Below are 24488 nucleotides of genomic sequence, written 5' to 3'. Positions count from 1 at the left end.
CCTCCTGTGACTATATCTGTTTCCTTTCTTCTGGCAGGATTCTCTCAGATCATAAACCTGCTCAAGCCTTTTTTCTAAAAACAAAAACAACAAAAACCTTTTTAAATGACCACACACTCCTTCCCTTGCCATCACCGTCAGTCTACATGAAAAGCTGGTCTTCCCTCACCGTCTCTACTTCCTTGCATTCCATTTGCTCTTCAGGCTGCTTCTGTCCCCACAGCTCAAATGAACTTTCTCCCTCGTAGTCACTAGTGCCCAACCTGGGTCCCGTAACCCCTGTTTTATTACTCAGCATGAGAGAAATTAAAAATGAAACGCCTATAACATTTTAAAAATTAGAAGTAAGCTGATATGCTTAGCATAGAAATGTGCCATGCTGAACAGAAAAAAGAAAAAATGGCTGAGATAACTTAATAGGCGGACTTGGTCTTAGCCCTGAGGCTATTAATGGGATGTCCAAAAGCCCCTTCATTCTTACAAATTATACCGGGACATCGTCAGTCTTCCCAAAGTGGCTAAAGCCACTGGCCACTTTTCAGAATCTTTCCTCACTTCCTTGCAGCATGTAATACCATTGATGACCCTTCCTGAAAATCCCACGTTCTTTGGTCTGTTCCGACGGTGTTCTCCTGAGTTATATCCTTCTTTTCCTTTGAGGACCCTGCTGTCTTTATCCACACCTTACATGCGGGTGTTGCCATGGATTTTGTCCTTGGCCATCGTCTGTGACTCCTCCGGTCTAAAACCATCTCAGCTACTTCCATGGGTTCTCTCACCATCACGTCTCTGTTGCCGATGGCCACGCTGGATTTCCAGCCCAGAGATTTTACCAGCCTCCTGACCATCCACAGCTGGCTTCGCCAGGAACACCTCAAACTCAGCAGGTCCTAAACGGAGCTTTTCTCTTGGGTTTTTCCTAATTGAGAGGTCTAGGGCAGTTCCAAGCCTTTTTTGTATTGAAAAATCCCATGCTCCAGCCTTACTAAGGTACACATTGTTGTCTGAATATACCTGAACTTTAACAACAACAACAAAAAAGGTGTTTTTAAGATATTTTAGACTTACAGAAGAGTTGCAAAAAACAGTACAGAAAATTCCCGTATACCCTTCACCTAGGTTCTCCTTATGTTAACATCTTACATAACCTTAGCATATTTATTGAAACTAAATTAACCTTTGTGTGGTACTTGAATTTCATGAGTTTTTCCACTAATGTCATTTTTCTGTTTGGGAGTCCAATCCAGCATCCCACATTGCACTTAATTGCCCTGGCCCTGGAGTCTCCTTTATGTGCCTGTCTTCTCCCAGTGCCTTGATAGCTACCACTTCTTCCACATAACAGGCCTTTTCCTCTCTTGCCTGCTTGGTGAGCCCCTTCTGCTCTATGACTGAAGTCAGGCAGCCCCTTCCCCAGCAGGGCTGGGATCCAGTGGCCCTTTTCACAGCTTTGTCATGGGTACTAAGTGCAGAGGTCAGAGGTATTATGCCCTCAGGGACAGGGACTGTGTTTATTTCCTTGGTACATTCTTTTTTTTTAAAGATTTTATTTATTTATTTATTTGACAGAGAGAGACACAGCGAGAGAGGGAACACAAGCAGGGGGAGTGGGAGAGGGAGAAGTAGGCTTCCCGCGGAGCAGGGAGCCCGATGCGGGGCTCGATCCCAGGACCCTGGGATCATGACCTGAGCTGAAGGCAGACGCTTAACGACTGAGCCACCCAGGCACCCATCCTTGGTACATTCTTAATATCAAGTTAAAGGACCGACAAATAGGAATTTAATAAACTTTTAATAATATCATCCAGGATGGCTAATCATACTGAAAGAGTCCCTAAAAGAAGGTATTTTGCCACCACAACTGTTTAAATCTGGTTGTGATTAACTGGTAAAATACAGTTCCAACTGGATTGTCTTAACTTACTGTATTTTTAAAATCTAATTCAGTACTTTCTGCAGTACAGAAATTATAGACCCCTTAAGTTGATTAATGTACTATGAATTTCCATACCAGTTTATTTCTGCATAAAATGTAGATGCTCATCGCTTGGTCACATAGTTTGTATTACTGCAGATATGATGTTTCTGGAACACTGCTCTTGACTGACCATTGCATCTCTCTTTTACATGTCTAAAAGGTGGGTCAGAAAACATGGCCTGGGGCGCCTGGGTGGCCTCAGTTGGTTGGGCGACTGCCTTCGGCTCAGGTCATGATCCCAGGGTCCTGGGATCGAGCCCCACATCAGGCTCCCTGCTCGGCGGAAGCCCGCATCTCCCTCTCCCACTCCCCCTGCTTGTGTTCCCTCTCTCTCTGTCTCTCTCTCTCTCTCTGTCAATTAAATAAAAATCTTTAAAAAAAAAAAAAAAAGAGAGAAAACATGGCCTGGGGAATGATGCACCATCCATTGCTTTGCCAACTGGTTTTAACCCTGGGCAGAGGAATAGACTGTGAGCCAAGCGGTATCATCTTAAAGCTCATTGAGACCACCACTCTTTCCCAAAGCCTGCATTTAGTTCTGTGAGAGTCTGAGCACATTTCTCCTGTCAGGTCTGATTTCAGTCTCAAGTGTAATAAAGCAGAGGGCTGGTTCTCAATTCTCCCTTTCTAATTTGTAATAAATTAACTTCACAGCATTTTGAGATGACTTGCACAGATCCCAGCCTATCGGAGGAAACACAGAGAATTGTCTTTTACCGTGACAATGACATTGTTTTGTTCCTCTAATCCGGTAGCAGCCTCAAGAGGCTGTGGTCATGTTGCCTTGTTTCTCCCAGAAGGAGTGCCTCAGTTCATTGTTCCGTCGTCTGTCTTTCATCATATATCCATCACCCCATAATACGTTAGCAGTGTCCGTCATGAGGGAGCGCGGAGGACAGTGTCTTGTTATTCTCATGTCCTCACTGCCTTGTTCCGTGTCTGTCCCGGATGTGATGAAAAAGTTGTCCTTATGGCCAAACCAAAACAGTTGTGCGAGTATCCCTGGAAAGCAAGTGATTCGTATTTAACCACTCCTCTCATTGAGGGGTGTAACTGGATCTGACTGTGGTGACAAGATGCCTGCTCACCTGTGTGCACTAGAGCTTCATGGAGGGGCTGTAGTGTTACGGTGGTCAGTCTCAGACTTACAGGCTTGCAGACACTCAGCCCCGGCTCTTTTGTACCAGTATTTCTGGTTAACACACGGGCAGTGCTGCACCATCCTTTTCCAGCTTCCTTTCTGTGACTTAATGGACTCTTAGCCTCAGAGTCAGGGAGCAGAGTTGTTCCCTTCTGTTTGGTTTCTCCACTCCATACCCTGGTTCGGAATTGTACTCCCCGCACAGCTGACTCTTTCTTCCTCACTGCCTGGCTTTTGCTAATCCACCGTGCATTTCCTCATAAAAGGCTGGAGAACCTTCTTGGCTTCAGCTCTTGCTGATACCTGCCCCTGCCCTAGAGGCCTCCCTTCTGGAACACCATTTCTCTTCTTCACTGCTCCCCAACCCAGTTTCTCTACAGTTGATTCTCTTTCATCAGATGAATTGGCAGATGATCTCTAACTCACCTGTTGTGTTCCCAAGCTCCTGTGTCGTGCCTTATCTGTTCCTACCTGGTCTTGCTCCCCATTGCCTCCATGTCACATGATCATCCTTGCTCCGTGTGTGGTTTCAGAATAGAACCTACCCATCTCGCTGTAGGGCTCTTAGGTGTATTTGACATGGAGCTATTTCAGCTCCACAGACCACTCTGAGCTGCCTCCCAGGGTGTCTCCCACAAACAGACCCTTTTTTTGAAAACTGAACATTTTGGTCTTTCTTAGCCTTACCCACCATTCAGTATGTTACCTGTAAAGCAATAAATTTTTACTTCATTATAGCAAAACTCAAAACTTGGTGAAAACAACATTTGAAGGAGGCACTGTTCCCTAGTAGTTTTGAACACAAACTTGGGTTCAAATCTCGACTCTGACACTTACTGATAATGTGACGTCGAGCACATCACACGGCTCCTCAGCTTACAGTGTCCTGCTTCATGGAGTTGTTATGAGAATAAGAAAATGCACATAAAGTGCTTTGCAGTGCCTGACATGTAGTAAACCATCATAAATGGTAATTGCTTGGATTGCTTTTCAAGTCTCCAGTGTTTGTATGATGTGTTAAGGATGCACGCTAACAACCTCAGGGAACAACAAAAGATATGCTGTGAGATTGCTCTGTACAATTTCTGGAGGCCACTTCAGCTCTTCAGAAATAGATTAAAACCTCCAGCTCTGACCCCACACCTAGCATTATGTCCTTTGACTCCTACTGGACAAAAAAAGATCGGTGTCGAACTCTTGGCAAATGTTTTATCATCCAAAGTTTCATAGAGACACAAGAGTGATTATGTGCTTTTCTTTTCTGAATTAATGGGGCGAATTCTCTTCACCTGCTCTTCCTCTACGAATACATGCAAGCACACGCACACACGCACACACATGCACACGCACACTCACACCCACCCAGTATTCTTGGCGGAAGATCTTGAAATAACTTTTGTGTCCCAATATTTATGTTAGTGGTTATATTTATATTTGACTGAGAGGGATAGACTAAAGCTGTAAGAATTGTCAAAGTGTCCAATGAATCATGGAACACTACATCAAAAACTAATGATGTAATGTATGGTGATTAACATGACATAATAAAATTTTTAAAAATGTAAAAAAAAAAAAATTGTCAAGGTGTCACACCTCTCACACACTCAGATGCCGAGGTCTTGACGCTCCCAGGCTGGAGGAGAGGTGAGGTGAACCAGGGCTGGTGGCGCTCATCTGGCCACGGTGATCAGCCCAGGAGAAGGCAGCCAAGTCTTCTAATCACGCGCTCCCTAAGGACATGACACGGCCGTCATATCTTCAATCACAGAAGTGGTCAGTCCATGACTACCAGTGGAGCTACATGAGCATAGCAAGCAGAAATGCTAAGAAAGGTGCCAAAAGGGCTCATGAACTAGGCCATTATTTGATGGGTGAGGGAATAAGAGTTCTATCTATAGGAGCAGAATTTCTGTGAACAGATGGAGCATAGCATGCTAGGGCCAGCTCCAGCTCCTGAAGAGAAGGCTTAGAAATAGCTGGACGGTATGTCCGTTGTGTTTGCGTGAAACTTCAGTCACAGTAAGTGGTGATGAGACAGATGGAGCACAGGTCAGGCAAGGGCCGGCAGACCAGAGTGTGCTCCTGACCCCACAGATCCAGGTAGGAAATGGGGGCAGTGCAGGGTGGTGTGACTCGTTGTGGTCCAAGCCCTGACACCAGGAACAAGACGGGAGGGGATGGCAGTCAAGGGTTCTAGAATATTACTTTGCCTAAGCACTTTTTCTGAAGAAGGCATTTGAAGTGTTCACTTTGTAGTGATAATCTAAACCCTATATGTGTGTTTCATGCACTCTGCTGTCTCCATGAAGTATCTCCCAATAATAAAAGAAAGCATTTGGGGTTGTAATGCTAGAAGAGAATTATAGAGGCTGTTTATTGTGTTTATAGGTACTCCTGTTACTGGGCAGGTGTGCTAGTAAGAACATCTTGTAGTAGTCTGATTCTGTTTCTTTAAACTTGTTAGGTCTTGGCACCTGGGTGGCTCAGTTGTTAAGCGTCTGCCTTCGGCTCAGGCCATGATCCCAGGGTCCTGGGATTGAGTCCCGCATTGGGCTCCCTGCTCCGCGGGAAGCCTGCTTCTCCCTCTCCCTCTGCCCTTGCTTGTGTTCCCTCTCTCGCTGTGTCTCTCTCTGTCAAATAAATAAATAAATAAAATCTTTAAAAAAAAAAATAAACTTGGGCGCCTGGGTGGCTCAGATGGTTAAGCGACTGCCTTCGGCTCAGGTCATGATCCTGGAGTCCCGGGATCGAGTCCCGCATCGGGCTCCCTGCTCGGCAGGGAGTCTGCTTCTCCCTCTGACCCTCTTCCCTCTCGTGCTCTCTATCTCTCATTCTCTCTCTCTCAAATAAATAAATAAAATCTTTAAAAAAAAATAAACTTGTTAGGTCTTTCCTAAAGATTTATTATTTAAAATTTAAAAAGTATTTTATGAATCACACATAGTACTCTAGAATGCCAAAGGGATTCTGTGCTTAAATTCCTGCCTGTTACCAAGACACTAGCCTTGAAGATGTTTAAAGAAATAAAGTTCATGTGAATTTTAAAACTTACACTCAAAATAACCTGTTATACCAGTTCTATATCTGTTAAAATATTTTTTTTTCAGAATTGTAATTTAAAAACACTTATCATTACAAAGAAGTATAGAGATAATTCACAATAAAAACAATAATACTCTCATTACCTGGGTAATTGTAACTATCAGTCTTCTGATGTATATCCTTCTAGATATTTTTCTGCGTGTATTTTTTATCCAAATGATATTATAGAGCAGTTTTAGGTTTATAATAAAATTGAGAGGAGGATATAGATTCCTCATTTGCCCCCCTGCTCACATGAATAGCCTCTCCCATTATCAACCTCACTCACCAGAATGGTACTTTTTTTTTTTTTTAAACCAAGGATGAACCTACATTGACATATCATAATCACCCAAAGTCCATAGTTTTTCCCTTAAGATTCACTCTTGGTATAGTACATCCTGTGGGTTCAGACAAAAGAATAATGACATATGGCCATAATATCATACTGCCCTAAAAATCCGCTGTGCTCTGCCTATTCATCCTTGCCCCACCGGCCTCTAGCAACCATTCATCTTTTTACTGTCTCCATAGTTTTGCCTTTTCCAGAATGTCATATAGTTGGAATCATACAGTATGCAGCCTTCTCAGGTTGACTTCTTTCACTTAGTAGTATGCATTTAAGGTTTCTGTATGTCTTTTCATGACTCCATAGCTCATTTCTTTTTAGTGCTGAATAGTATTCCATTGTCTGGGTGTACCACATTACCTACTGAAGAACATCTTAGTTGCTTCATAGTATTTATATTTTGTAACCTACCTTTTCAGTTAGTGATTTTCTAATCACTATTTTTTTAAATCTCATCTAGAGCTAAAGTCAATATCTAAATTAAAAAAAAAAATCCTTTTCAGCAGTTTGATCCGAATCTGGGACCACATGTCGCATTTGGCTGAAGTGTTGGTTAGTCTAGAACAATCCTTTTTTCTGCCAACGTTGGACTTGAAGAGACAAAGCCAGGCATCCTGCAGAAAGTGCTGCCTTCAGGGTTTTTCTGGTTGCTTCCCTATAGTATTATTCAGCATGTTGTTCTGTCCATTGTATTGACTATGAAGTGGAAGTGAAAGCTGTAGTTGTGGTGGATTCAGGTTCAACATCTGTAGTAAGAATGCACTGTAGATGATAATATGTATCTTTGCACAGTCCCATATCAATGTAGTGACAACTTGATCCCCCCCCACCCCACTGTGCGTGTGGTTATATTTGTCCTCCTGCCACTGGGAAGTAATCTGTGTGTTGGTACATTGGGGTCGTAAGAATGTCCAATTCTTTTTTTTTTTCCAAGTAAGCTTTACGCCCAACGTGGGGCTTGAACTCGTGACCCTGAGATCAAGCATCACATGCTCTACCAGCTAAGCCAGCCAGGCACCCCAAATGTCCAGTTCTTTATCCAGCAGTTTTCCTGCCGATTTTAGCATTAAGTGACAACCTTTGACTAAAGAATTACTTTAGGGATATGAAACTATATTTCCTAAATTCATAATTCCGTTTACATTTGTTAGCTGGTGTCTTCGGTGAAGTAGAGATTTTTCTCACATGGTAGGACCCTTAGAGGACCCTGAAAAATAGTTTCCTTTAATTACCAATTTTCAAAGCAAGGAGCTGTTCAGTAGCAGCCTCAGATGAGATGTTGGAAGAATTGAAGCATTTTTTTTAAATGCTGTGGTCACTTCAAATACGACTTTTTTGAGTACTTCCTGTGTATCATGCACTGTGCAAAAGGCTTTATGGAACCTAATTCTTATGACAACACGCCAAGGTTTTAAAGATAGAAATGGTGATCTGGAGTGGCGAGATAACGTGATAGAGTTACTCCTGGGAGAAGGAGCAGAACTGGGATTCGAACCCAAATCGGTCTGAGCCCAAAATCCGTGCTTAATTCCTTCTCTCTGTTTTTGCTGTATTTTACTTAAAAGCCAATTCTATTTGTAATCCCGTGTGGAATGTTTCCCAGTTCATAAACAGAAATGGAAATTATGCTTAATAATTTTCATGAGGTCTCTTATCCCTCCCTTTTTTATGTTGTTTTTAATATTTTTAACAGTGTGAAGAAAACACAAATCTTCAGGATACTACCCGCTACCTCAAACTTCCCTTTTCCAAGGGCATCCTCCTTGGAAATAATCATCAAGCTATCAAGGCCACAAAGGAGTCTTTTTGGATAACATCTTTTCTCTGTTCCACAAAACTCACACAGAATGGTAACGTATAATGCTGTTTTATTTGAAAGCCCTTGTACTTATGCACTCCTGTGAATTTTGGTAGACATGTTTAATAAACACCAGTGTTCTATTTAAGAACTTAGCACTAGAAAAACTGCTGATCCTTCTGTTTGTGATCTCCAGTAAAATGGAAACCTTTGTGACCCAATGGCCTATTAATGCATGTGATTTAAAGACTTCAAAATTATCCCACTATTGAAACCCAAGTGCACAATGCTTCAAAACCAGCTGCTTTTTAAAAAGAAGAGAGGAAGAGACAAAGAACACCACCCACCACCTTAATCTCTCTTGTTTTATAGCTCCATAAACTGTGCTAATTGCAGGCTTTGGAATAAAGGCTGTTTTTTGTTTAATTAGATGGATATTGCTTTTCTATTCTACCATACTTTTTATGTCAGTGATTGTTTAGCAAGTTATGATTAATAAAACAAGTTCTTCTCCTTGGAAAATTGTCGTGAAAACGTCACCTGTAATGAAGGAAGGAAATTAAACATTTTTGAGTTCTTCGCAGTTGCCATGTAAGGCTTCTGGCTAGCATTCCGAATGCCATATTAATAAGTCAGATTCATTATGTTGAGGAGAATCACTTCATAATAAGGTATTGAATCTCATAAAGTGTTCCTGTACCTAAACATTGGTAAGCACTATTAGTTCTTTCTTCTGTGTCACAGAACAGCATTTGTAGTAGGAAAAGTATTTCTTCTCTTAGAACATGGCCTCGGAAAAGATGTAAAATGTCGCGCTAAAATATTGACCTCTTTTAAGATACCTTTCAGTTTCTCTTGCCGTGCTGCTATATCTATGTAGGACTTTGGCAAATGATCCTTTCACATTTGTATTAGGTTTGTTTTTCCCTTCCAAAAGTATTTTTGGAGAAATATTTTTCAAAATCAACTGCGTATTTTTAGTAAATTTGGTTGAAGGTAGCCATCACCAAGTTAAGAAACATCAAGAGTTTATCCGTATTCAGTGATGAATGATTTTACTTAGATAAAAACTTCACTGGCAGAACTCTATAGGGTTCATAAAGCATTTACCAAACCTCTCGTGTTTTTTATGGTGCCAGTCTACCCTATGGAGATTATGAAGATAAGAAAATCAACCTGCTGTTGACTCCCTTAGACAGAAATTGTATTTATCCTGTGTGGATTAGTTGTGTGTATGATGTCATAGAGCCTAGGGTTCACATTTAACTGATAGCCTCTGGTAGAATGACTTCAGGTTGTATTAGTTATCTCTCACTGTAGGAATAATTACTGTAAACTTACTGGCTTAAAACAACAAACATTTATCATTGAACAATTCGGGAGGTCAGAAATCTGAGATCCTTTTCATTGGACTAAAATCAAGGTGTCAGCAGAACTGCATTTCTCTGGAACCTCTAGGGAAGAATCCTTTTGCTTACCTTTTTTAGCTTCCAGGGGCCACAGGCCACCTGCATTCCTCATGGCCCCTCCTCTGTCTTCAGAGCCAGCAGCATAGCATCTGGACATGGTCACGACTCTGACCATCTTCTGTCTCTTAAGGATCCTTGTGATTACATTGGACCCACTATATATGCCACAATAGTCGTCCCTATTTTAAGACCTTTAACTTAATCACATCTGTGAAATATCTTTTGTCATAAAAGGTAAACATATTCACAGGTACCAGAGATTAGGACGTCGACATCTGTGGGGCCACTATTCTGCCAACCACACAGATAATCCTAGCAATAGCTTATCTGCCATCAAAGTATTGGGCCCTGCAGACTTAACTTGTTCTTGTTCTCAGGTTTAGGACGTTAGACTGAATTGTGAATGTAAAACAGAACCAAATCCTAAAAATTAAAAGTTGCTACTTTGTAAAAGCAGAGAACATTTCAGGTAGAAACGGGTAAATAAACCTATTCAAAAATCTTTATATTAAACATCTCACTATATGGAGGGCAATGCTTGGCTCATTTTTGGACACTGATAAGTGCTTAATTATCATTTGACTTTGATTAACCTTGTCAGTGTAACACAGCTCAAAATGAACCAGGAAATAAATCCTGTGTTTCAAAGAGATGGGAAGGAGGAAGGAAGTTAGTTGATCTTTCTGAAATTTACATGCTAGACACACATTTCTGTGTAGAAGTAATCCAGTTCCAAATTGGAATTAAATTGCTTTGTATTCATTTTACTCAAATTGGAAAATATGCAGATCCCATTTCCATTACAATTGGGCATTTAGCAAGTGATACAGTCTCTAGGAACAGTTTCTTATAGCAGATTTGCATTTCACGATCCCTAAAGTGTGTCTCTCTGCGCATATTCTGTAGTCCAGTGTTGTTCAGGGCAAGTGTACCAAGGCCGGAGCACCCTGCTGATGTCTGTGACTGCCAGACCAAGGAGGTATCTTAAGCTTCTTAAAAGTAGGGGTCAGGGAAGAAATTATTTTACTTATTTGTTTTCTTCCTTGGGCTGTTAAACACAACTTTTAAAAAAGTTTAAAAATAAAAACAGTGCTTAAATTTAGCCTAACAGATAATTGTAAAGTTGCTGACTTCCCCACATCCCCTTCCCCCCCAAATAATGAGTGGTTCGTTCATTCAGTCTCTTCCTGAGAGTGTGATTTAAAGGAAAAAGAAAAAAAAAAGGAGTAGGGATTATGTCATCCACCTATTTTCTAGCTCTTGGTATGATCAAACATACAGCATATTCGCATTTTCAGCAATAGGTCATAGCTCCTAATTTGCAACCAGCGTATCTTCAGACAGCTAAAATAGAACCCTAAGTGGTGACAGTTCTGACTTAATTCTGAGCACTTTGTAGAGATGATTCATTACATCCGGATGGACACACTGCTTTACTCTTCCGTTTCCTCCATTATGAGCAGTCTAGAGATTCATCAGACTTTTTGCAGGAAAGGTCCACAGCCCCATCCCAATCTGATTGTCTGGACCCTTGGTCGTCTCTTCTCCAGCTCTGCCGATGACAGTGCTGTTCCTGGTTTCCCACTGCTGCCTCTGGGGCTGCCCCTTGGAGGCCTACAGAGCCCCCTCCTTCCTCCGCACACACTCCTCACGCTGGGCTATGCCCTGGACGCCCCTGCAACGGCCTTGTTCTGAGGAGCAGGCAAGAGAGGAGGGAGATGGAGGGGGAGCTGGAACGGAGGTGGAGTGGGCAGTGAAGAGTGAGTGGCAGGGGTCATGCGTTGCGGAACTGTAAGAGAAGATGCCCGGGCAGGAAGGCATCCTGCGACAGTTGGACGCAGGAAGTAGGAAGTCCACGGGAGGGAGGCAGCAAACAGTCGGGAGAAGAATGCAGTGCTCCCTCTGCCGACGTCTCCCTCTGTGGAAATACCTCCTATTCTAAATAGAACCAATACTTTTTTAAAAGGTCCCAATCGTACCCCTAGGATGTCTGAGTTAGACATGCATATTCAACATATTCGGGTTTTTCCTCTATGAAAATACCATAAAGTTCTTTTTCACAGCCATTATTCTTAAAATTCCTTCATTTTTCTAATTCTAAACTGTCCTCTTATCCGTTTGATGTAGATAAATATTTCTATTTAATACTAAATTTCTCACTTGTAAGTCCTTTGTAATGCTTTTCTCTTGAATCTGGCTTTGGTGAAGTTTGCTTCTCTTTCCTCTGAAGATTCTTACGCTTTTTCTCATCTCTCTTCACTGCATCATCTTTCTTTTTCATCACAACCACTTCTTCCTTGATTTCTTGTTTTTGTTTTCTTCTGGGTTTTGATTCCATGCTGGTCTTTCTGTCTCTCAGCAAGTCCCATTTGGGTTTCTCCTGAAACGAGTGCTTTCAAGTGGACTTCACACTGTTAAGCCTGAAAAATCCTTCCTGGCTTCTTTCTTGGCTGTTCTAGTCTTTCAACCCCACTGAGCCCTGGGAAGCCAGCCCTGCCAGGTTCCCTTGCCCTGTGTGCTTCCTGCATACACAAGCCTTGTCAGTTCTTACCTGCTTTCATTGGCTTCCAGACATGCTTGTCCCCCCCGCGCCTAGTGAAGCTGGCCACCATGTTCAGGAGCCTTTCTAACTTCTGCCCAGGAAAGCTGAGGGAAGGATTTTCTCCCTCGCCAGGTGAAGAGGTTCTCAGAGGACCCTGTTAGACTCAGGCCCATGTCTTGTCAATTTTGGAAGGGGAGGAAATTGAAGACCTGGGCCCTGCACCTGCCCAGAATCTGGGATGGATGATGACCATGGCATCCAGAAACTGGCCCTCTCAGGTCCAGGGGCTCACTAGATGATCCAGCAGTTGACCAGACTTGTCATCCTTGTGCAGGGACCTTCTGGTCCTGCCAGCTTTGGGTCACATTGTAAAGAAGACCCTCATTGCCAGGTAGAATTGGTTGCTAGGCAGAGTGCTGTGTGTTGGGGACGCAGGTATGAATAAAGCAGGTTCCTGACCCTCAAGAAACTCCCACTTTGGCAGAAAAGGATTCAACAAATATTTATCAGCTGCCTGCTGTGTGCATGCTCTGTACCCATGCTGGGATACCATAGGGCCAAATTTGGCATGGCGGCTTTTTTTTCCCTTGGAGTTTACAATCTGGTAAGGGCAAAGACAAACAACTGAAATCGTGAGGTCAGTGCCACTGTGAGGTGAGAGCACAAAGCAGAGACAGTGAGCTCAGTGTGGACGTTTCAGGAAAGACTTCCTGGGTAAAGCAACAGCTAATCTGGGAACTGAAGGATGAGTAGGAGTTTGTAAATCAAGAGCATTGGGAAGGGAGAAATAATTAGAATACACGGTAATAAATGCCATCCTAGAGAGCTAGTCATAGTCTGCGGGAGCCTGAAACTTGAGTGACCAGGAGGGTAGGCAACATGTGTAAGCTTTTACCAGTGGAACACTTTCATGTGAGGGATTATTCTCTGCTAAGGCAATTAATCTTCCTTTTCTGTTTGGAAAGGTGATATGCTTGATCTCTTGAAATGGAGAACCCACCCAGACAAGATCACAGGCTGTCTTTCTAAAATAAAAGAAATCGATGGCTCAGAGATAGTAAAGGTATATGCTATTTTGTTATCCCTGTCTTGGAAATTCATGGAATAAAGAGTATTGGAGGGGAAGGACAGATGATATTGTTTTTATTAATTTACTTCTTTATCTAACAGTTTCTGCAAGATACACTGGATACCTTATTTGGAATTTTAGATGAAAATTCCCAAAAATATGGATCTAAAGTATTTGATTCTTTGGTGAGTTTAAATTCACTTTAATTATATCCTAACAATTTTGTCTCTTGGTCTTGGCTTTCATAAGGCCCTTTCTGAGATGTGCACTTAATAGCATAAGAGTCACTTAAAAAGAACCAAAAAAAAAAAAATCTTAATTTGCATTCGGTTTTATAAAGCCCAATTTTCTTTTTAGGTTCACATAATAAATTTGCTGCAAGATAGCAAATTCCATCATTTTAAACCTGTAATGGACACTTATATTGAGAGTCACTTTGCTGGGGCACTTGCATACAGGTAAGGCCTTTATCTTATAATTGGTTTAGAAGCAGTTCCTTTTGAGCTTTTCTACGCAGAACCAGCAATATAGGAAAATTTAAAAGGGAGTGTAGGAAGAAATGAACCACAACATCTGAAGTGTCTCTTGAGTCAGTCTCTTCCTTTCTCACACATCTTTTTTTAATGGCTGCAACTTACTGTGATTAAAAGGACCAAAAAAAAAAAAAAACCTTTCTGAATTCTATTCCTAAAACCTAAAATATAAAGTGTTTTCTTCTTGTCTCTACTTCATGTGATATTCTTTCGTCTGAAATGCCTGGTTATTTCAGTCTGCCTGCCAAAAACCCCATTTTACCACCACATTCCTCCCTGATTCTAGAAGTCTTTAAGAAAGAGATGTGAAGGGAAAACAGCCTTTGTCATCCTATCTTTTTAAATTCCTTCATTCATTTATCTGTTAATATTTACTGAGTCCCTACCGCCTGCCTAATGCATGCTGATTCATGTGACGACATTAAGCAGGTCAGCCATGGACTCGACCCTTTGATAGGAGCTGCCATTTCCACTGCTCTTCCCTTCCTATTAGCTCAGATTCTGCAGACAAGGCTAAAGTGAATGAATAATGACAAGCTGTAGCTCTTACCCGCCTCCCTGCAGCCTAGTTGATACTTGCCAGAAGGCAACAGCTTCTCTCTTTCTTTGCTATGTATAACATCTTCCCGGTCTTTGGCCCTGCTTAAATACAGCCCTGGAATGTTCCCCAAAGTTCTTTCTCCCCATTCTAACACTGCCATTGCTATTCTGCCCATGTTTTTACCTGATACCTTAAGCACGAAGGCCATGTACACGCACAATCATTTATTCCCCAAAGTGTGTTAAAAAAAGATGGAATTGTGTTTTGCCCTTTTTTCTCCATCATGTGATATATAAAAGATAAGTAATCAAATAAGCATTTGATCCTATTACCTTGGGTATTCCTTCTCAAGGCATGTGAAGATTTAATACTCCAACATTTCAATGAATTTTTACAGAGGGTCAAATGTAATATCAGGGGTAGTTTGAAACATTGGCCCGACTCTGCCACTCGCCCTAACATTTGGGGCCCTGGTAACATCTCACTTGTGATTGAAATTATCAGTGGAAGCTGGAGAGGAAGGGTGTAATTTCTAACACTTTATGTTGGCCAGGAGAGCAGGATAATCATTCCTAACAAGACAGATAAGGCCTATGGAGTCTTCTTGGGCTATGGGTGGTCAGAAACTCACTGACCTTTATCTTCAAAATAACTTAACTCCAGGCAGCACCTGCCTTGTACCACATCCATGTGTTCTTCCCTGACTGAGAGAAAAGAGGAGAATTTTTAAAAAAATTGTTCTGTTTCCCAGAAACCAAGAACAGAACAAAGGTAAAGAAAAGTAGCAAGACTGCAATCTTGAGAATTGTTGTTTTTTTTAATTCAAATTTTGTTTCTTAAAAAAGAAAAAAAAAAAACCAAACTTGGCTGCTTTGGAAATTCTCTCACTAAGGCACTCTGATGATAAGCCTTGTTCTTCCCATAGGTCAGAGAATTGGCTAGATCAATCCATGGGCATGTGATTTGAAGTAGGGAGTTGTTGCCTTATCCTTCCCCACACCCCCTTTGGCCTTCAACTGAATATTTCGTCCAGCTTGTTTACATGGTCACTGGGGAAGAAATCCCAATTATCAGTTGTCCAAGATGGACCAAGTGGTCAGACTTCCAAGCCCTTTCTTGGCCAAAGTCCTTTTCTATGGTATTTGTGTTTGCCCGTTGGGAAGCTTTGCCAGAAACAGCAGGGTCAATGGGATGTGTCCATATTGAGGAGAATCTCAATGGGAGGAAGCTTCAAAGAGAGGTAGAGATGTTGCTGTGCACATTCCTAGTATCATCAGATTAAGCCGTCTGACAGAAAACGGTGTAGACTGATGGGGAAAGAAGCCTCCTCGTGATAAAAATGTTGGATTTGTTGGCTTTTAACTGAGAACTCGACCAAGTCCACCTTCTGTATATTTTCCCCTGTGTTTCAGAGATCTCATCAAAGTTCTCAAGTGGTATGTGGACAGGATAACGGAAGCGGAACGGCAAGAACACATCCAGGAGGTGTTGAAGGTAATGACATGCTGGCAATAGCCGATAACGTCGTCTTAACAGAACTGTTGCGTGGTGATGCCTAAACTAATTGCTTTCCTCTACATAGACAGTAATTGGTGATGATGTATTACCGGCATTCCAATTCAAGGATCTTAATCAGTTTATGCTCCTCCAGAGCTGATGAAATTTGAAAGAAACTTTGCCAGGCTCACCCACTGGAACTGCTTGGGATTGAATCCTTACACCTCTGAGCTCCAGAACCCTTGGAGTGAAGTCTAGGGTTGGCAGGAGGGAGGTCTTAGGACAGAAGACCAAAGAGAGGCAGTTAAGCCTGGAAGTTCCTGGCTCTTGCTTCCAACACTCTGACAGAGGCTGTTTGAGAACAATTTGAAGTTTTGAGAGAGTATTAGGGTGGCTTGGCAGGGCTCACAGTGAAGAGACCTGAGGTTTTACTGGGCCTCGTGGTTTAAAGCTGCCCACGTGTCTGGACCCTCGGTGCTCAGTGAAGATGCTAACACTTGACTTGCAAACATGTTCATGAAGAACACGAGTCCTTAAAGGAATTGTCCAGTAGTTGCTCTGAGCCTCTCATGTCCTCTCATTGAGTGCCACTCTGTTTGGTGTCAGTAGGTAAAAGTAGACAGGTGTGCACTTTTAAAAGCAAGTGGTTTCCTAATTATAAATTGATCATGTTGGTCTGACAGCAGGTAAAATGCTAAGTGGCAAGAGTACCTGCCAGCAAAGCACAATAATTTTTGAGAAACAGACCAGTATCTCTCTGTTAACTAAATTTTAAAAACCACCTGAGGATCAAAAAAAGCATTTCAGGTTCATACTTCTTGAGAATTACAAAGAATTTTCAAATTAGCTATACATTTTCTCTCATTAGCATCAGAGAAAAATGGCTCTTTCCCCACAAGCAAATACTGTTCGAAAATCTCATTGGGGGTCTTAGCGTTTAAATCAATAATTTAAAATTCTAATGTTGTCCCATGGTTTTTATGCCGTGTCATCGTTAAATACTCTCAGTTTCCTTTGAGACTAACTTGTAAAACATTTCATTTTAAGGCACAAGAATATATTTTTAAGTATATAGTGCAATCTCGAAGGCTCTTTTCCCTCGCCACCGGGGGACAAAATGAAGAGGAATTTCGCTGCTGCATTCAGGAGCTCCTTATGTCGGTCCGTTTCTTCCTTTCTCAAGAGAGCAAAGGGTCAGGAGCATTATCTCAATCACAGGTAATGCTTATTCATCTCTGCTTGGTAGAGCAAAAATGAGTCCAGTTTATTCGTGTTTACATAGCAGCGGAAGCGAATGTTTTCTCCACGAGAAATCCATTGCTCCAGTTGATATATGGAGCGTAAACAACTTGGCAGACTTTTAAAAGGTCCCCTAGCTTCTGAGCACCAGCAGAGCAGAAGTTAGGTTGCCTTTCCTCCGACTGTTCTCACTCTTCGAGGGGAGGCTGTTGGTCTGCAGCAGCCTGGATTTCGGTTCCCAAAACACATGCCGATGAGTAGACACGCCGTCAGCATCAGCCTCGGGGAAGGAAGTTCACTGGAGCCGACTTGTTTCTGTTGTTTACCCCAAGCCTTGCACTGCATTTTAATCTGTCAGCTTGAGACTTATTGTATTGGACTTGGCTAAACTGCATGTTGTTTTATTTAACTTGACCCTAATCGTCCTGGGACTGATCTTACATGACCAATGCTGAGCAGCTTTTGCCAAATGCTATTACTTGGAGTGGCTCCACGGGTTCTGTTTAAGAGCGGGATTTATTCACTTTCCAAGTAGCACGGCCTTGAATGTGTTCTGAGCAATCATTCTCAATACCTTACTTTACGTTTTCTTAATCCTTCTGATACAATTTTAGTTCGAATGACTTGGTTAAAAACCTGTCAGATGGAGAAGCAGCCTCTTTGCTGCCATCCCCTGGAGACTAGAGATTTATAATCACTGAGAATTAGAGGGGGAAAAATGGGAGATTAGAAGACAAAACTAACTAGATCTCTTAGAGTAACATTATAATTTGGTGCCATTTGACATTTGGAAGGTATTACATATAATGGTAAAACACCAGAAATGTACCAACCCTCCAATAATAGTACTGTGCTTTTTCTGACTTTTGGGGGCTATTCTTTTTTTTTTTTTAATTTTATTTTATTATGTTATGTTAATCACCATACATTACATCATTAGTTTTTGATGTAGTGTTCCATGATTCATTGTTTTTATATAACACCCAGTGCTCCATGCAGTACATGCCGTCTTTAATACTTATCACCAGGCTTGTTAATCTCTTCTTTACATAAGTGGGCCAATCTTACATGTGGGCAAGGATACAATTTAGGCTCTTTTAATGGCATTTTGTCCTCTATTGCCAACGGCACAATCCCTGCGCTTGAGGAACTTGCCAGATACCTCAAAGTCAAATTGCCCACTAGCCAAACCCTACTTTCAGCAGTTGATACTTGAAAAGGATAATCCAACAAGCTAATCATGTATTCCTTTAGATCAAAGTTCTCAGAAACTCACTACTTTTATAAAAGCTATTTAATTGAGATTTTTTTTAATCATAAACCTTTACCAGTTTTAGGGGCAAAACTTACCTAATCACATCTGAAAAGTATTCTCTTACTTTTAAGGGTAAATTTAAGTCATGGTTTCTCAATGACATGCCTTCCTAGGGACTCAAGAGGTTTTTTTCCCTTCTATAAAGTTAGAGAAATATTCTTTTTCCTTAGTTATGTTTCCACTGCATCTTAGTAGTTGCCCTGAAATGACACAGGCCCACGTGATGTGATCATTTTCTTTTAGGTTGATGCTAAGAGAATTCATAGAAAATGACGAGGTGCTTAGTTTTCTTTACCAAGCAAAGAGGACTTTGTCCCTCTGTGTTTTGGGAGAAAAGGGAATACTCTAGACCTTTTTTTATTCCAAGTTCCCTTTTGACCCCACACCTTCATAGTTCTCTTTTCTAAGAAGGAAGACGTCACTAATCTGATTGACCCTGCATATGACCCTTCTGTTGCTGTGTAACAAATAACCATGTGCTTAATGACTTTCAATAACATCCATTTATTCACAACCGTTCACAGTTCTGTAGATAAGAAAGGTTGATTGGATTTTTTGCTTAGGGTCTCCTACAGCCAAAATCAAGGTGTTGGCCTTGATGGCTTATTTGGAGGTTCTGGGGAAGAATTCACTTTCAGAATCTCCCAAGTGTTCCTAAGACTGAGATTCTCATTTCCTTGCTGGTTATCAGCAAGGGGTTGGAGGAGAGGAGGGGTGTTCTCAGCTCCTAGAGCCCATTTGCATTCCTTGGTATGTGGCCTCTCCATCCTCAAAGCCAGCAACAGTATGTCAGATCCTTCTCATGCTTCAAATCTCTCAGAGTTCTCCCACCATGAGCTAGAGAAAACTTCTCCTTTAAAGGGTCATGTCATTAGGTCAGGCCCATATGGGGCTGAAAAAATCTCCGTATTTTAAGATCAGCTCATTAGTGACCTTCATTATACCTGTAAAATCCCTTTTACCATGTAACATAACTTAGGCACAGGAACAACACCGGGGAAAAAAGGTCTAGGGGGTCATCTTAGAATTCTGCCAATCACGTCCAGAGCCAAGAATATCCACCGGTCCAAGTCTTACTGTGGGGGTTGCCTTAAATTCAAAAACCCAATTTCCTTGCTCTCTTTTGCATTTTTTCACTGTGGGCTACAACTCAAGGCAAATTCTGTCTTCTGGAGGCAGAGCAGCCATCCCAGAAAACCTTCATGTTGGATCCGTTTATAGTGCCCCACAGATCAGGCCATCTTCATTCTGTCGGGATGCTCATTTAGTCCTCCTGCCCTAACCCCAGCTCACTAATGACTCTGTCATTGGGAGCCCGGCCCCAACAGGGCTTCCAACTCACTCAGCCGTTGGAGCTGTGCCTCTCGATTCCCCCTCCACAGACAGATCCCCACCCTGGATCCCCAAGAGCAGAAGAGAGATGTCAGAAGGAGTTGAGGTCCAAAACCTTGTCCCAAATTCCTAATAATTCTCTTTCTCTATTTGTCCTGGCTATCAGGAAGGTCAAAATAAACATAGGCTTTTCTTGTTATTTGCAATAAAAATCTTAGCTTAGATATCTTGGTCCAGCTCTCATTCTGCTCTTATCACAAGGTTCTTGTACCTTTATCCTTTTTAATACATGTATCTTCACTGCAGGCACATTCAAATACATTTTTGAAGTAAAGAGCTATAAATACAGAATAAATAGATTAATGAAAAGATTCCTGAGGAATATCAACATAGTTGACTTTTCAATAATCAGAACGCTGGGCTCATCTTATTGTATTTTATTTTTTTTTACTTCATCTGTATGACTCAGCTCTTTGTAGAGTGAAATGAAGGTTATATAGATATAGTCTTTAACAGGGAATACCAAGTTATTAATCTTAAATGCATACAAGTAAATCTGTAATGTTTAAGAGTCAAGGAGAACATAGCTGTTGACTTTAGCCCCTGAAGCATTTTGGTGGTTCTGGTGTCAAAAACGTGTCTTGGCTCTTCTTGATATTTCTGCCGCTGCTATACAGATAAATGCCAAAACCCATGAATTTGAATTTGAGTCTGTGTTTGAATCATCAGCACATGTAGACTCGACCTACTTTCTGCTGGTGTCAGATCTCATTGGTAAGCCAGCTAGCACTTGAATATTAGCATATTAGAAACATGTGCCTCCTTCCCCCACTTGGTAGACTTGAGGCTGGTCGATGCTTCCTTCTGTTGCCCTCCTTTTTGTGAAATTTAAAAGACCAGGTTTGTTTTGATGTACAATCCTGGTCCATTGTGTGCCCCTTAGGATTTGATACTAGCATCTTTTTTTTCCCTTAAAAAATGGTTATCAGGCTTCTCCACTTACATAAAGAATATTGTTCTTAGTACACACAGTTCTAGGGTTACAGTAAATCTCAAAGCAACCTAAAGGTTTGTTATAAAGATCTTTTGATTTTACAGGTGATAAAACTGAAACCCAGGGGGCTAAAGTAGTTAAACTTGTCCAAGGTCACAGAGTTGATCAGAGGCCAAGCTAGTAGGACATATAATTGAGGTCTTCTTGTTTTTTTCTTTAACCACAACTTCAGTGCTTTCAGGAATCAATGCGTTTGGTTTCTTCAAAGTAAATGAGATTTAGATGAGCACTTCAGAAACCTTCTCCAAAAAGAAAGGAAATATAAGTGACTGCATTCCAGGTCTTGGTTGAGCATTCTTTCCATTTGATCATGCTGCATTTTGCTGATTCTGTGCAATTTTTTGCCAATCATTTTGCTAATGTCGGTGATTTTCCAGAATTTCTCAGTTTTATTATATTGTACCCTTGCACATTTTAAAACATGGTTCTATTTTGCTACACTTTTTTTAATTGCAGCCTTTTAGCTTTGGTATGGGAACGATTTTACATTCATTTTTTTTATCGTTCAAAATTATTTATCACAGTCTTAAACTCATTGACATTTTAGAGCAAATTTCTCGGGGTATATCTTGGAGTTGATTGAAATCTCTTCCTTTTAAGGCTGTATTTCTGAGCTCCTTCCCAGCTGTATACTCAGAGCTCCTGAAGCTCTTTGATATCAGGGAAGTGGCCAACTTGGTGCAGGACACCCTGGGCAGTCTGCCGACCATCGTGCATGTGGATGACTCCCTGCAGGCCGTGAAGCTGCAGTGCATCGGCAAAACTGTGGAAAGCCAGCTTTATACCAATCCAGGTAGGGTGGTGAGTCTCGTGAATGAAACATTGCTTCCAGAAAGCCATTACTTACCCAGGGTAGTCATAGGTCAGCAGAAGCAATTAGGAAGAGGAAGCAGAAAATTCCTTTCTTTGAGAAAGCACTGTATGTTTGGATAGTAGAATAAATTTATTAAGTAGCCAAATACAGGAGCATGACTAGCAAAGCTTTATTTCTAGAAAGAATGAAAATCCTAATGATTAACTTATTGATTGTAATCACAAACTAGTTGTGATGTTAGGCAGGCTTACTTTTTTGTTTTAGGTTTTATTTTTTTTAAGATTTTATTTATTAGAGGGAGAGAGAGAGAGAGCACGAGCCGGGAGGAGAGGCAGAGGGAGAGGGAGAAACAAGCTAACCTCTGAGCAGGGAGCTCGATCCCAGGACCTCGGGATTATGATGAGCTGAAGGCAGGCACTTAACTGACTGAGCCACCCAGGTGCCCTAGATTTTATTTTATTTTCTTCAACAAAATTTAACATTTTCTTTCAGAGATGCTTATAGGGACCTGATATGATCCTTATGTGTTTGTCTCTTTTGTTCTTAAAGTGTTTCCATCAATTTGTGTTCTGAAACTGAGTGAAAGTTTTGATGTATTGTCATTTTGTATTTTATTCTAATAGCAAGTAACCAGTTACTAAGTTGATTTTGTCATAGTATCTGTTATTAAATCCCACTGCCTTTTGTTTTCTTCTAGTTTTTCCTGAAATAAAATACCAGTCTCATTTTAAAGTTTAAGAAGTTTCTACCACTATCACTAAATTAAGCTTTTAAAAATTGACTCTACTGAGAATTCTCTTTCCACATGAATCCATATGTGTGTATTAATATTTTTGAAATAGGGTTTCAAATATAGTAAAAAAAGCTTTTTTTTTTACATTATTTTATTGTAAAACATTTTAAACGTACAAACAAGAATAGAGTGTAAGATAGTAAATCATTAATAAATCTCAACAGTGTCGGGTATTTGCTTTAGGTCTTTTATTAAGAAATTGGTCACCACAGATATATTTAGGCCCTCTTGCATGTACTTACTTGCTTCAGAGAAATTCCCACTATCAGAGATTCCTGTTTCTATTTTCTATGCCTTTATTACATATCTATAAAAATATATCTTTTTTTCATCTTTTCAGATACCTGTCAGTCTTTGTATGATGACATTATGTTGTACGTCATTCTATAGAGTGCTTCCTTTTGACTAATATACTTTTATATTTATCCAAGCTACTAGATACAGCTCTGGGTCATTCTTTCTTACTTATTTTTTATTGGATGGTATTCCACTGTGAATGAATTTATCTTGGTTAATTTATTTTTTCTCCTGTTGATGGACCATTTGTTTCTGTTTCTGTTTTGTTTTGTTTTTTCCCTGAAATGATACTTCAGGAAATAAAAGAAATTTCAAACCTTCTAATTTCTCCCCAGGAAAACATCTCATCCTGAAGAAAGGATGTTTCTTGCAGTGGTTTGCGAACTCTGCTCCTCAGAGGCATAGAGGTTCTTCTTCGGTGATCAGGGCCTCCTCCAGGGTTAGGAACAGAGGTGTGAAGTGTAGGGGGTAGAAGTCCAGACCACGTACCTGGTGTTAGTTTTCTATTGGTACTGTAACAGTTACTACAAATGTAATGGTCTAAAACAACATAAACTTTGTATCTTACAATTCTATAGGATAGAAGTCCAAAATGCTTCTCCCTGGGCTATAATTAAGGTGATTAAGGGTCTGCAGGACTGCATTCCTTTGTGGAGGGTCTAGGAGAGGATCTCCTTTTTTGCCTTTTACAGTTTGTAGGGGCCACCTGCACTCCTTGGCTTGTGGCCCCTTCCTTCATCTTTAAAACCTCCAGTGGAGCATTGCCAGATCTCTCTCTGACTCTGACTCTTTCATCCTCAGGGACCCCTGTGATTATATTGGGCCCAACCAGATAATCCAGGATAATCTCATCATCTTAAGGCCCTTAATTTAATCACTTCTGCAGAGTCTGTATTGCCCTTACAGCTTCCCACGTTCTGGGAATTAAGGCATGGACATCTTTGGGAGATCATTATTCTCTCTGCCCCATATGGGTAAAACAGACAGGGTCTAAAGCTTGTGATAGCTCACCTGCATATATGAAGGGGAAAAAAGACACTTAGAAATCTATGAGTTTTATTTATGGATTAAAAGTTTAAAAAATGAGACTCAGAGCACTGCGCTTGTGTGCGTATATACATCTTAGCTAGAAGGACGTTACAAATGACACTTTCCTGAATTAAAATTATAAATCTAAACTAGAACAAGATAAAGTAGAGTTAAGGACATTACAGGGTATCAACTGGATACATCATCAAAGATCAAATACATAGTTTTTGACAGTTCCTACTTCTCAGAACATAGAGTATGGTGAAGACAGTTGCTACTCTCAGCTTAATTCTGATCAGCAAAGAAATGGTTAGTGAGATAGAAGATAGATAGAAATGGTTAGTGAGAAGAATCTGAGAAAGTGACCTTATTTTCTGAGAGTTGATATTATCCAGAGAGAGGAGTACAGAGTACAGTTGGCCCACACTTTTAAGAAATAAATTTCAGAACATTTTAGAAAAAAAGACAAGAGGTTATAAGCTCCCTAGGAAAGACAAATAGTTCTAACAGGTGTCTTTGTGCCCGAATCCTGTGTTAGAGTTCTCCAGAGAAACATACCTGATGGGTGTGTGTGTGTGTGTGTGTGTGTGTGTGTGTGTGTGTGTGTGTGTGTGTGT

General features: G+C 40.9%; 1 protein-coding gene across 1 annotated transcript in view; it reads left to right on the top strand.

The window, feature by feature from the left end:
* DOCK4 (dedicator of cytokinesis 4) overlaps nucleotides 1–24488 on the top strand; it is a 422501-nt gene that overhangs the window by 273606 nt on the left and 124407 nt on the right. The window contains exons 18-24 of the mRNA XM_073899086.1: nucleotides 8243–8399; nucleotides 13324–13421; nucleotides 13529–13612; nucleotides 13785–13885; nucleotides 15914–15995; nucleotides 17046–17216; nucleotides 21539–21731. Coding sequence (XP_073755187.1) covers nucleotides 8243–8399; nucleotides 13324–13421; nucleotides 13529–13612; nucleotides 13785–13885; nucleotides 15914–15995; nucleotides 17046–17216; nucleotides 21539–21731 — 886 coding nt within the window. The remainder of the gene's footprint in view (nucleotides 1–8242; nucleotides 8400–13323; nucleotides 13422–13528; nucleotides 13613–13784; nucleotides 13886–15913; nucleotides 15996–17045; nucleotides 17217–21538; nucleotides 21732–24488) is intronic.

This window comes from Callorhinus ursinus, unplaced genomic scaffold (genome assembly GCF_003265705.2).
Source record: "Callorhinus ursinus isolate GAN/ISIS: 27379988/994484 unplaced genomic scaffold, GSC_fseal_2.0 scaffold12, whole genome shotgun sequence".
NCBI classification, from domain to species: Eukaryota; Metazoa; Chordata; class Mammalia; order Carnivora; family Otariidae; genus Callorhinus; species Callorhinus ursinus.
This window is presented reverse-complemented; position numbering and strand designations above follow the sequence as displayed.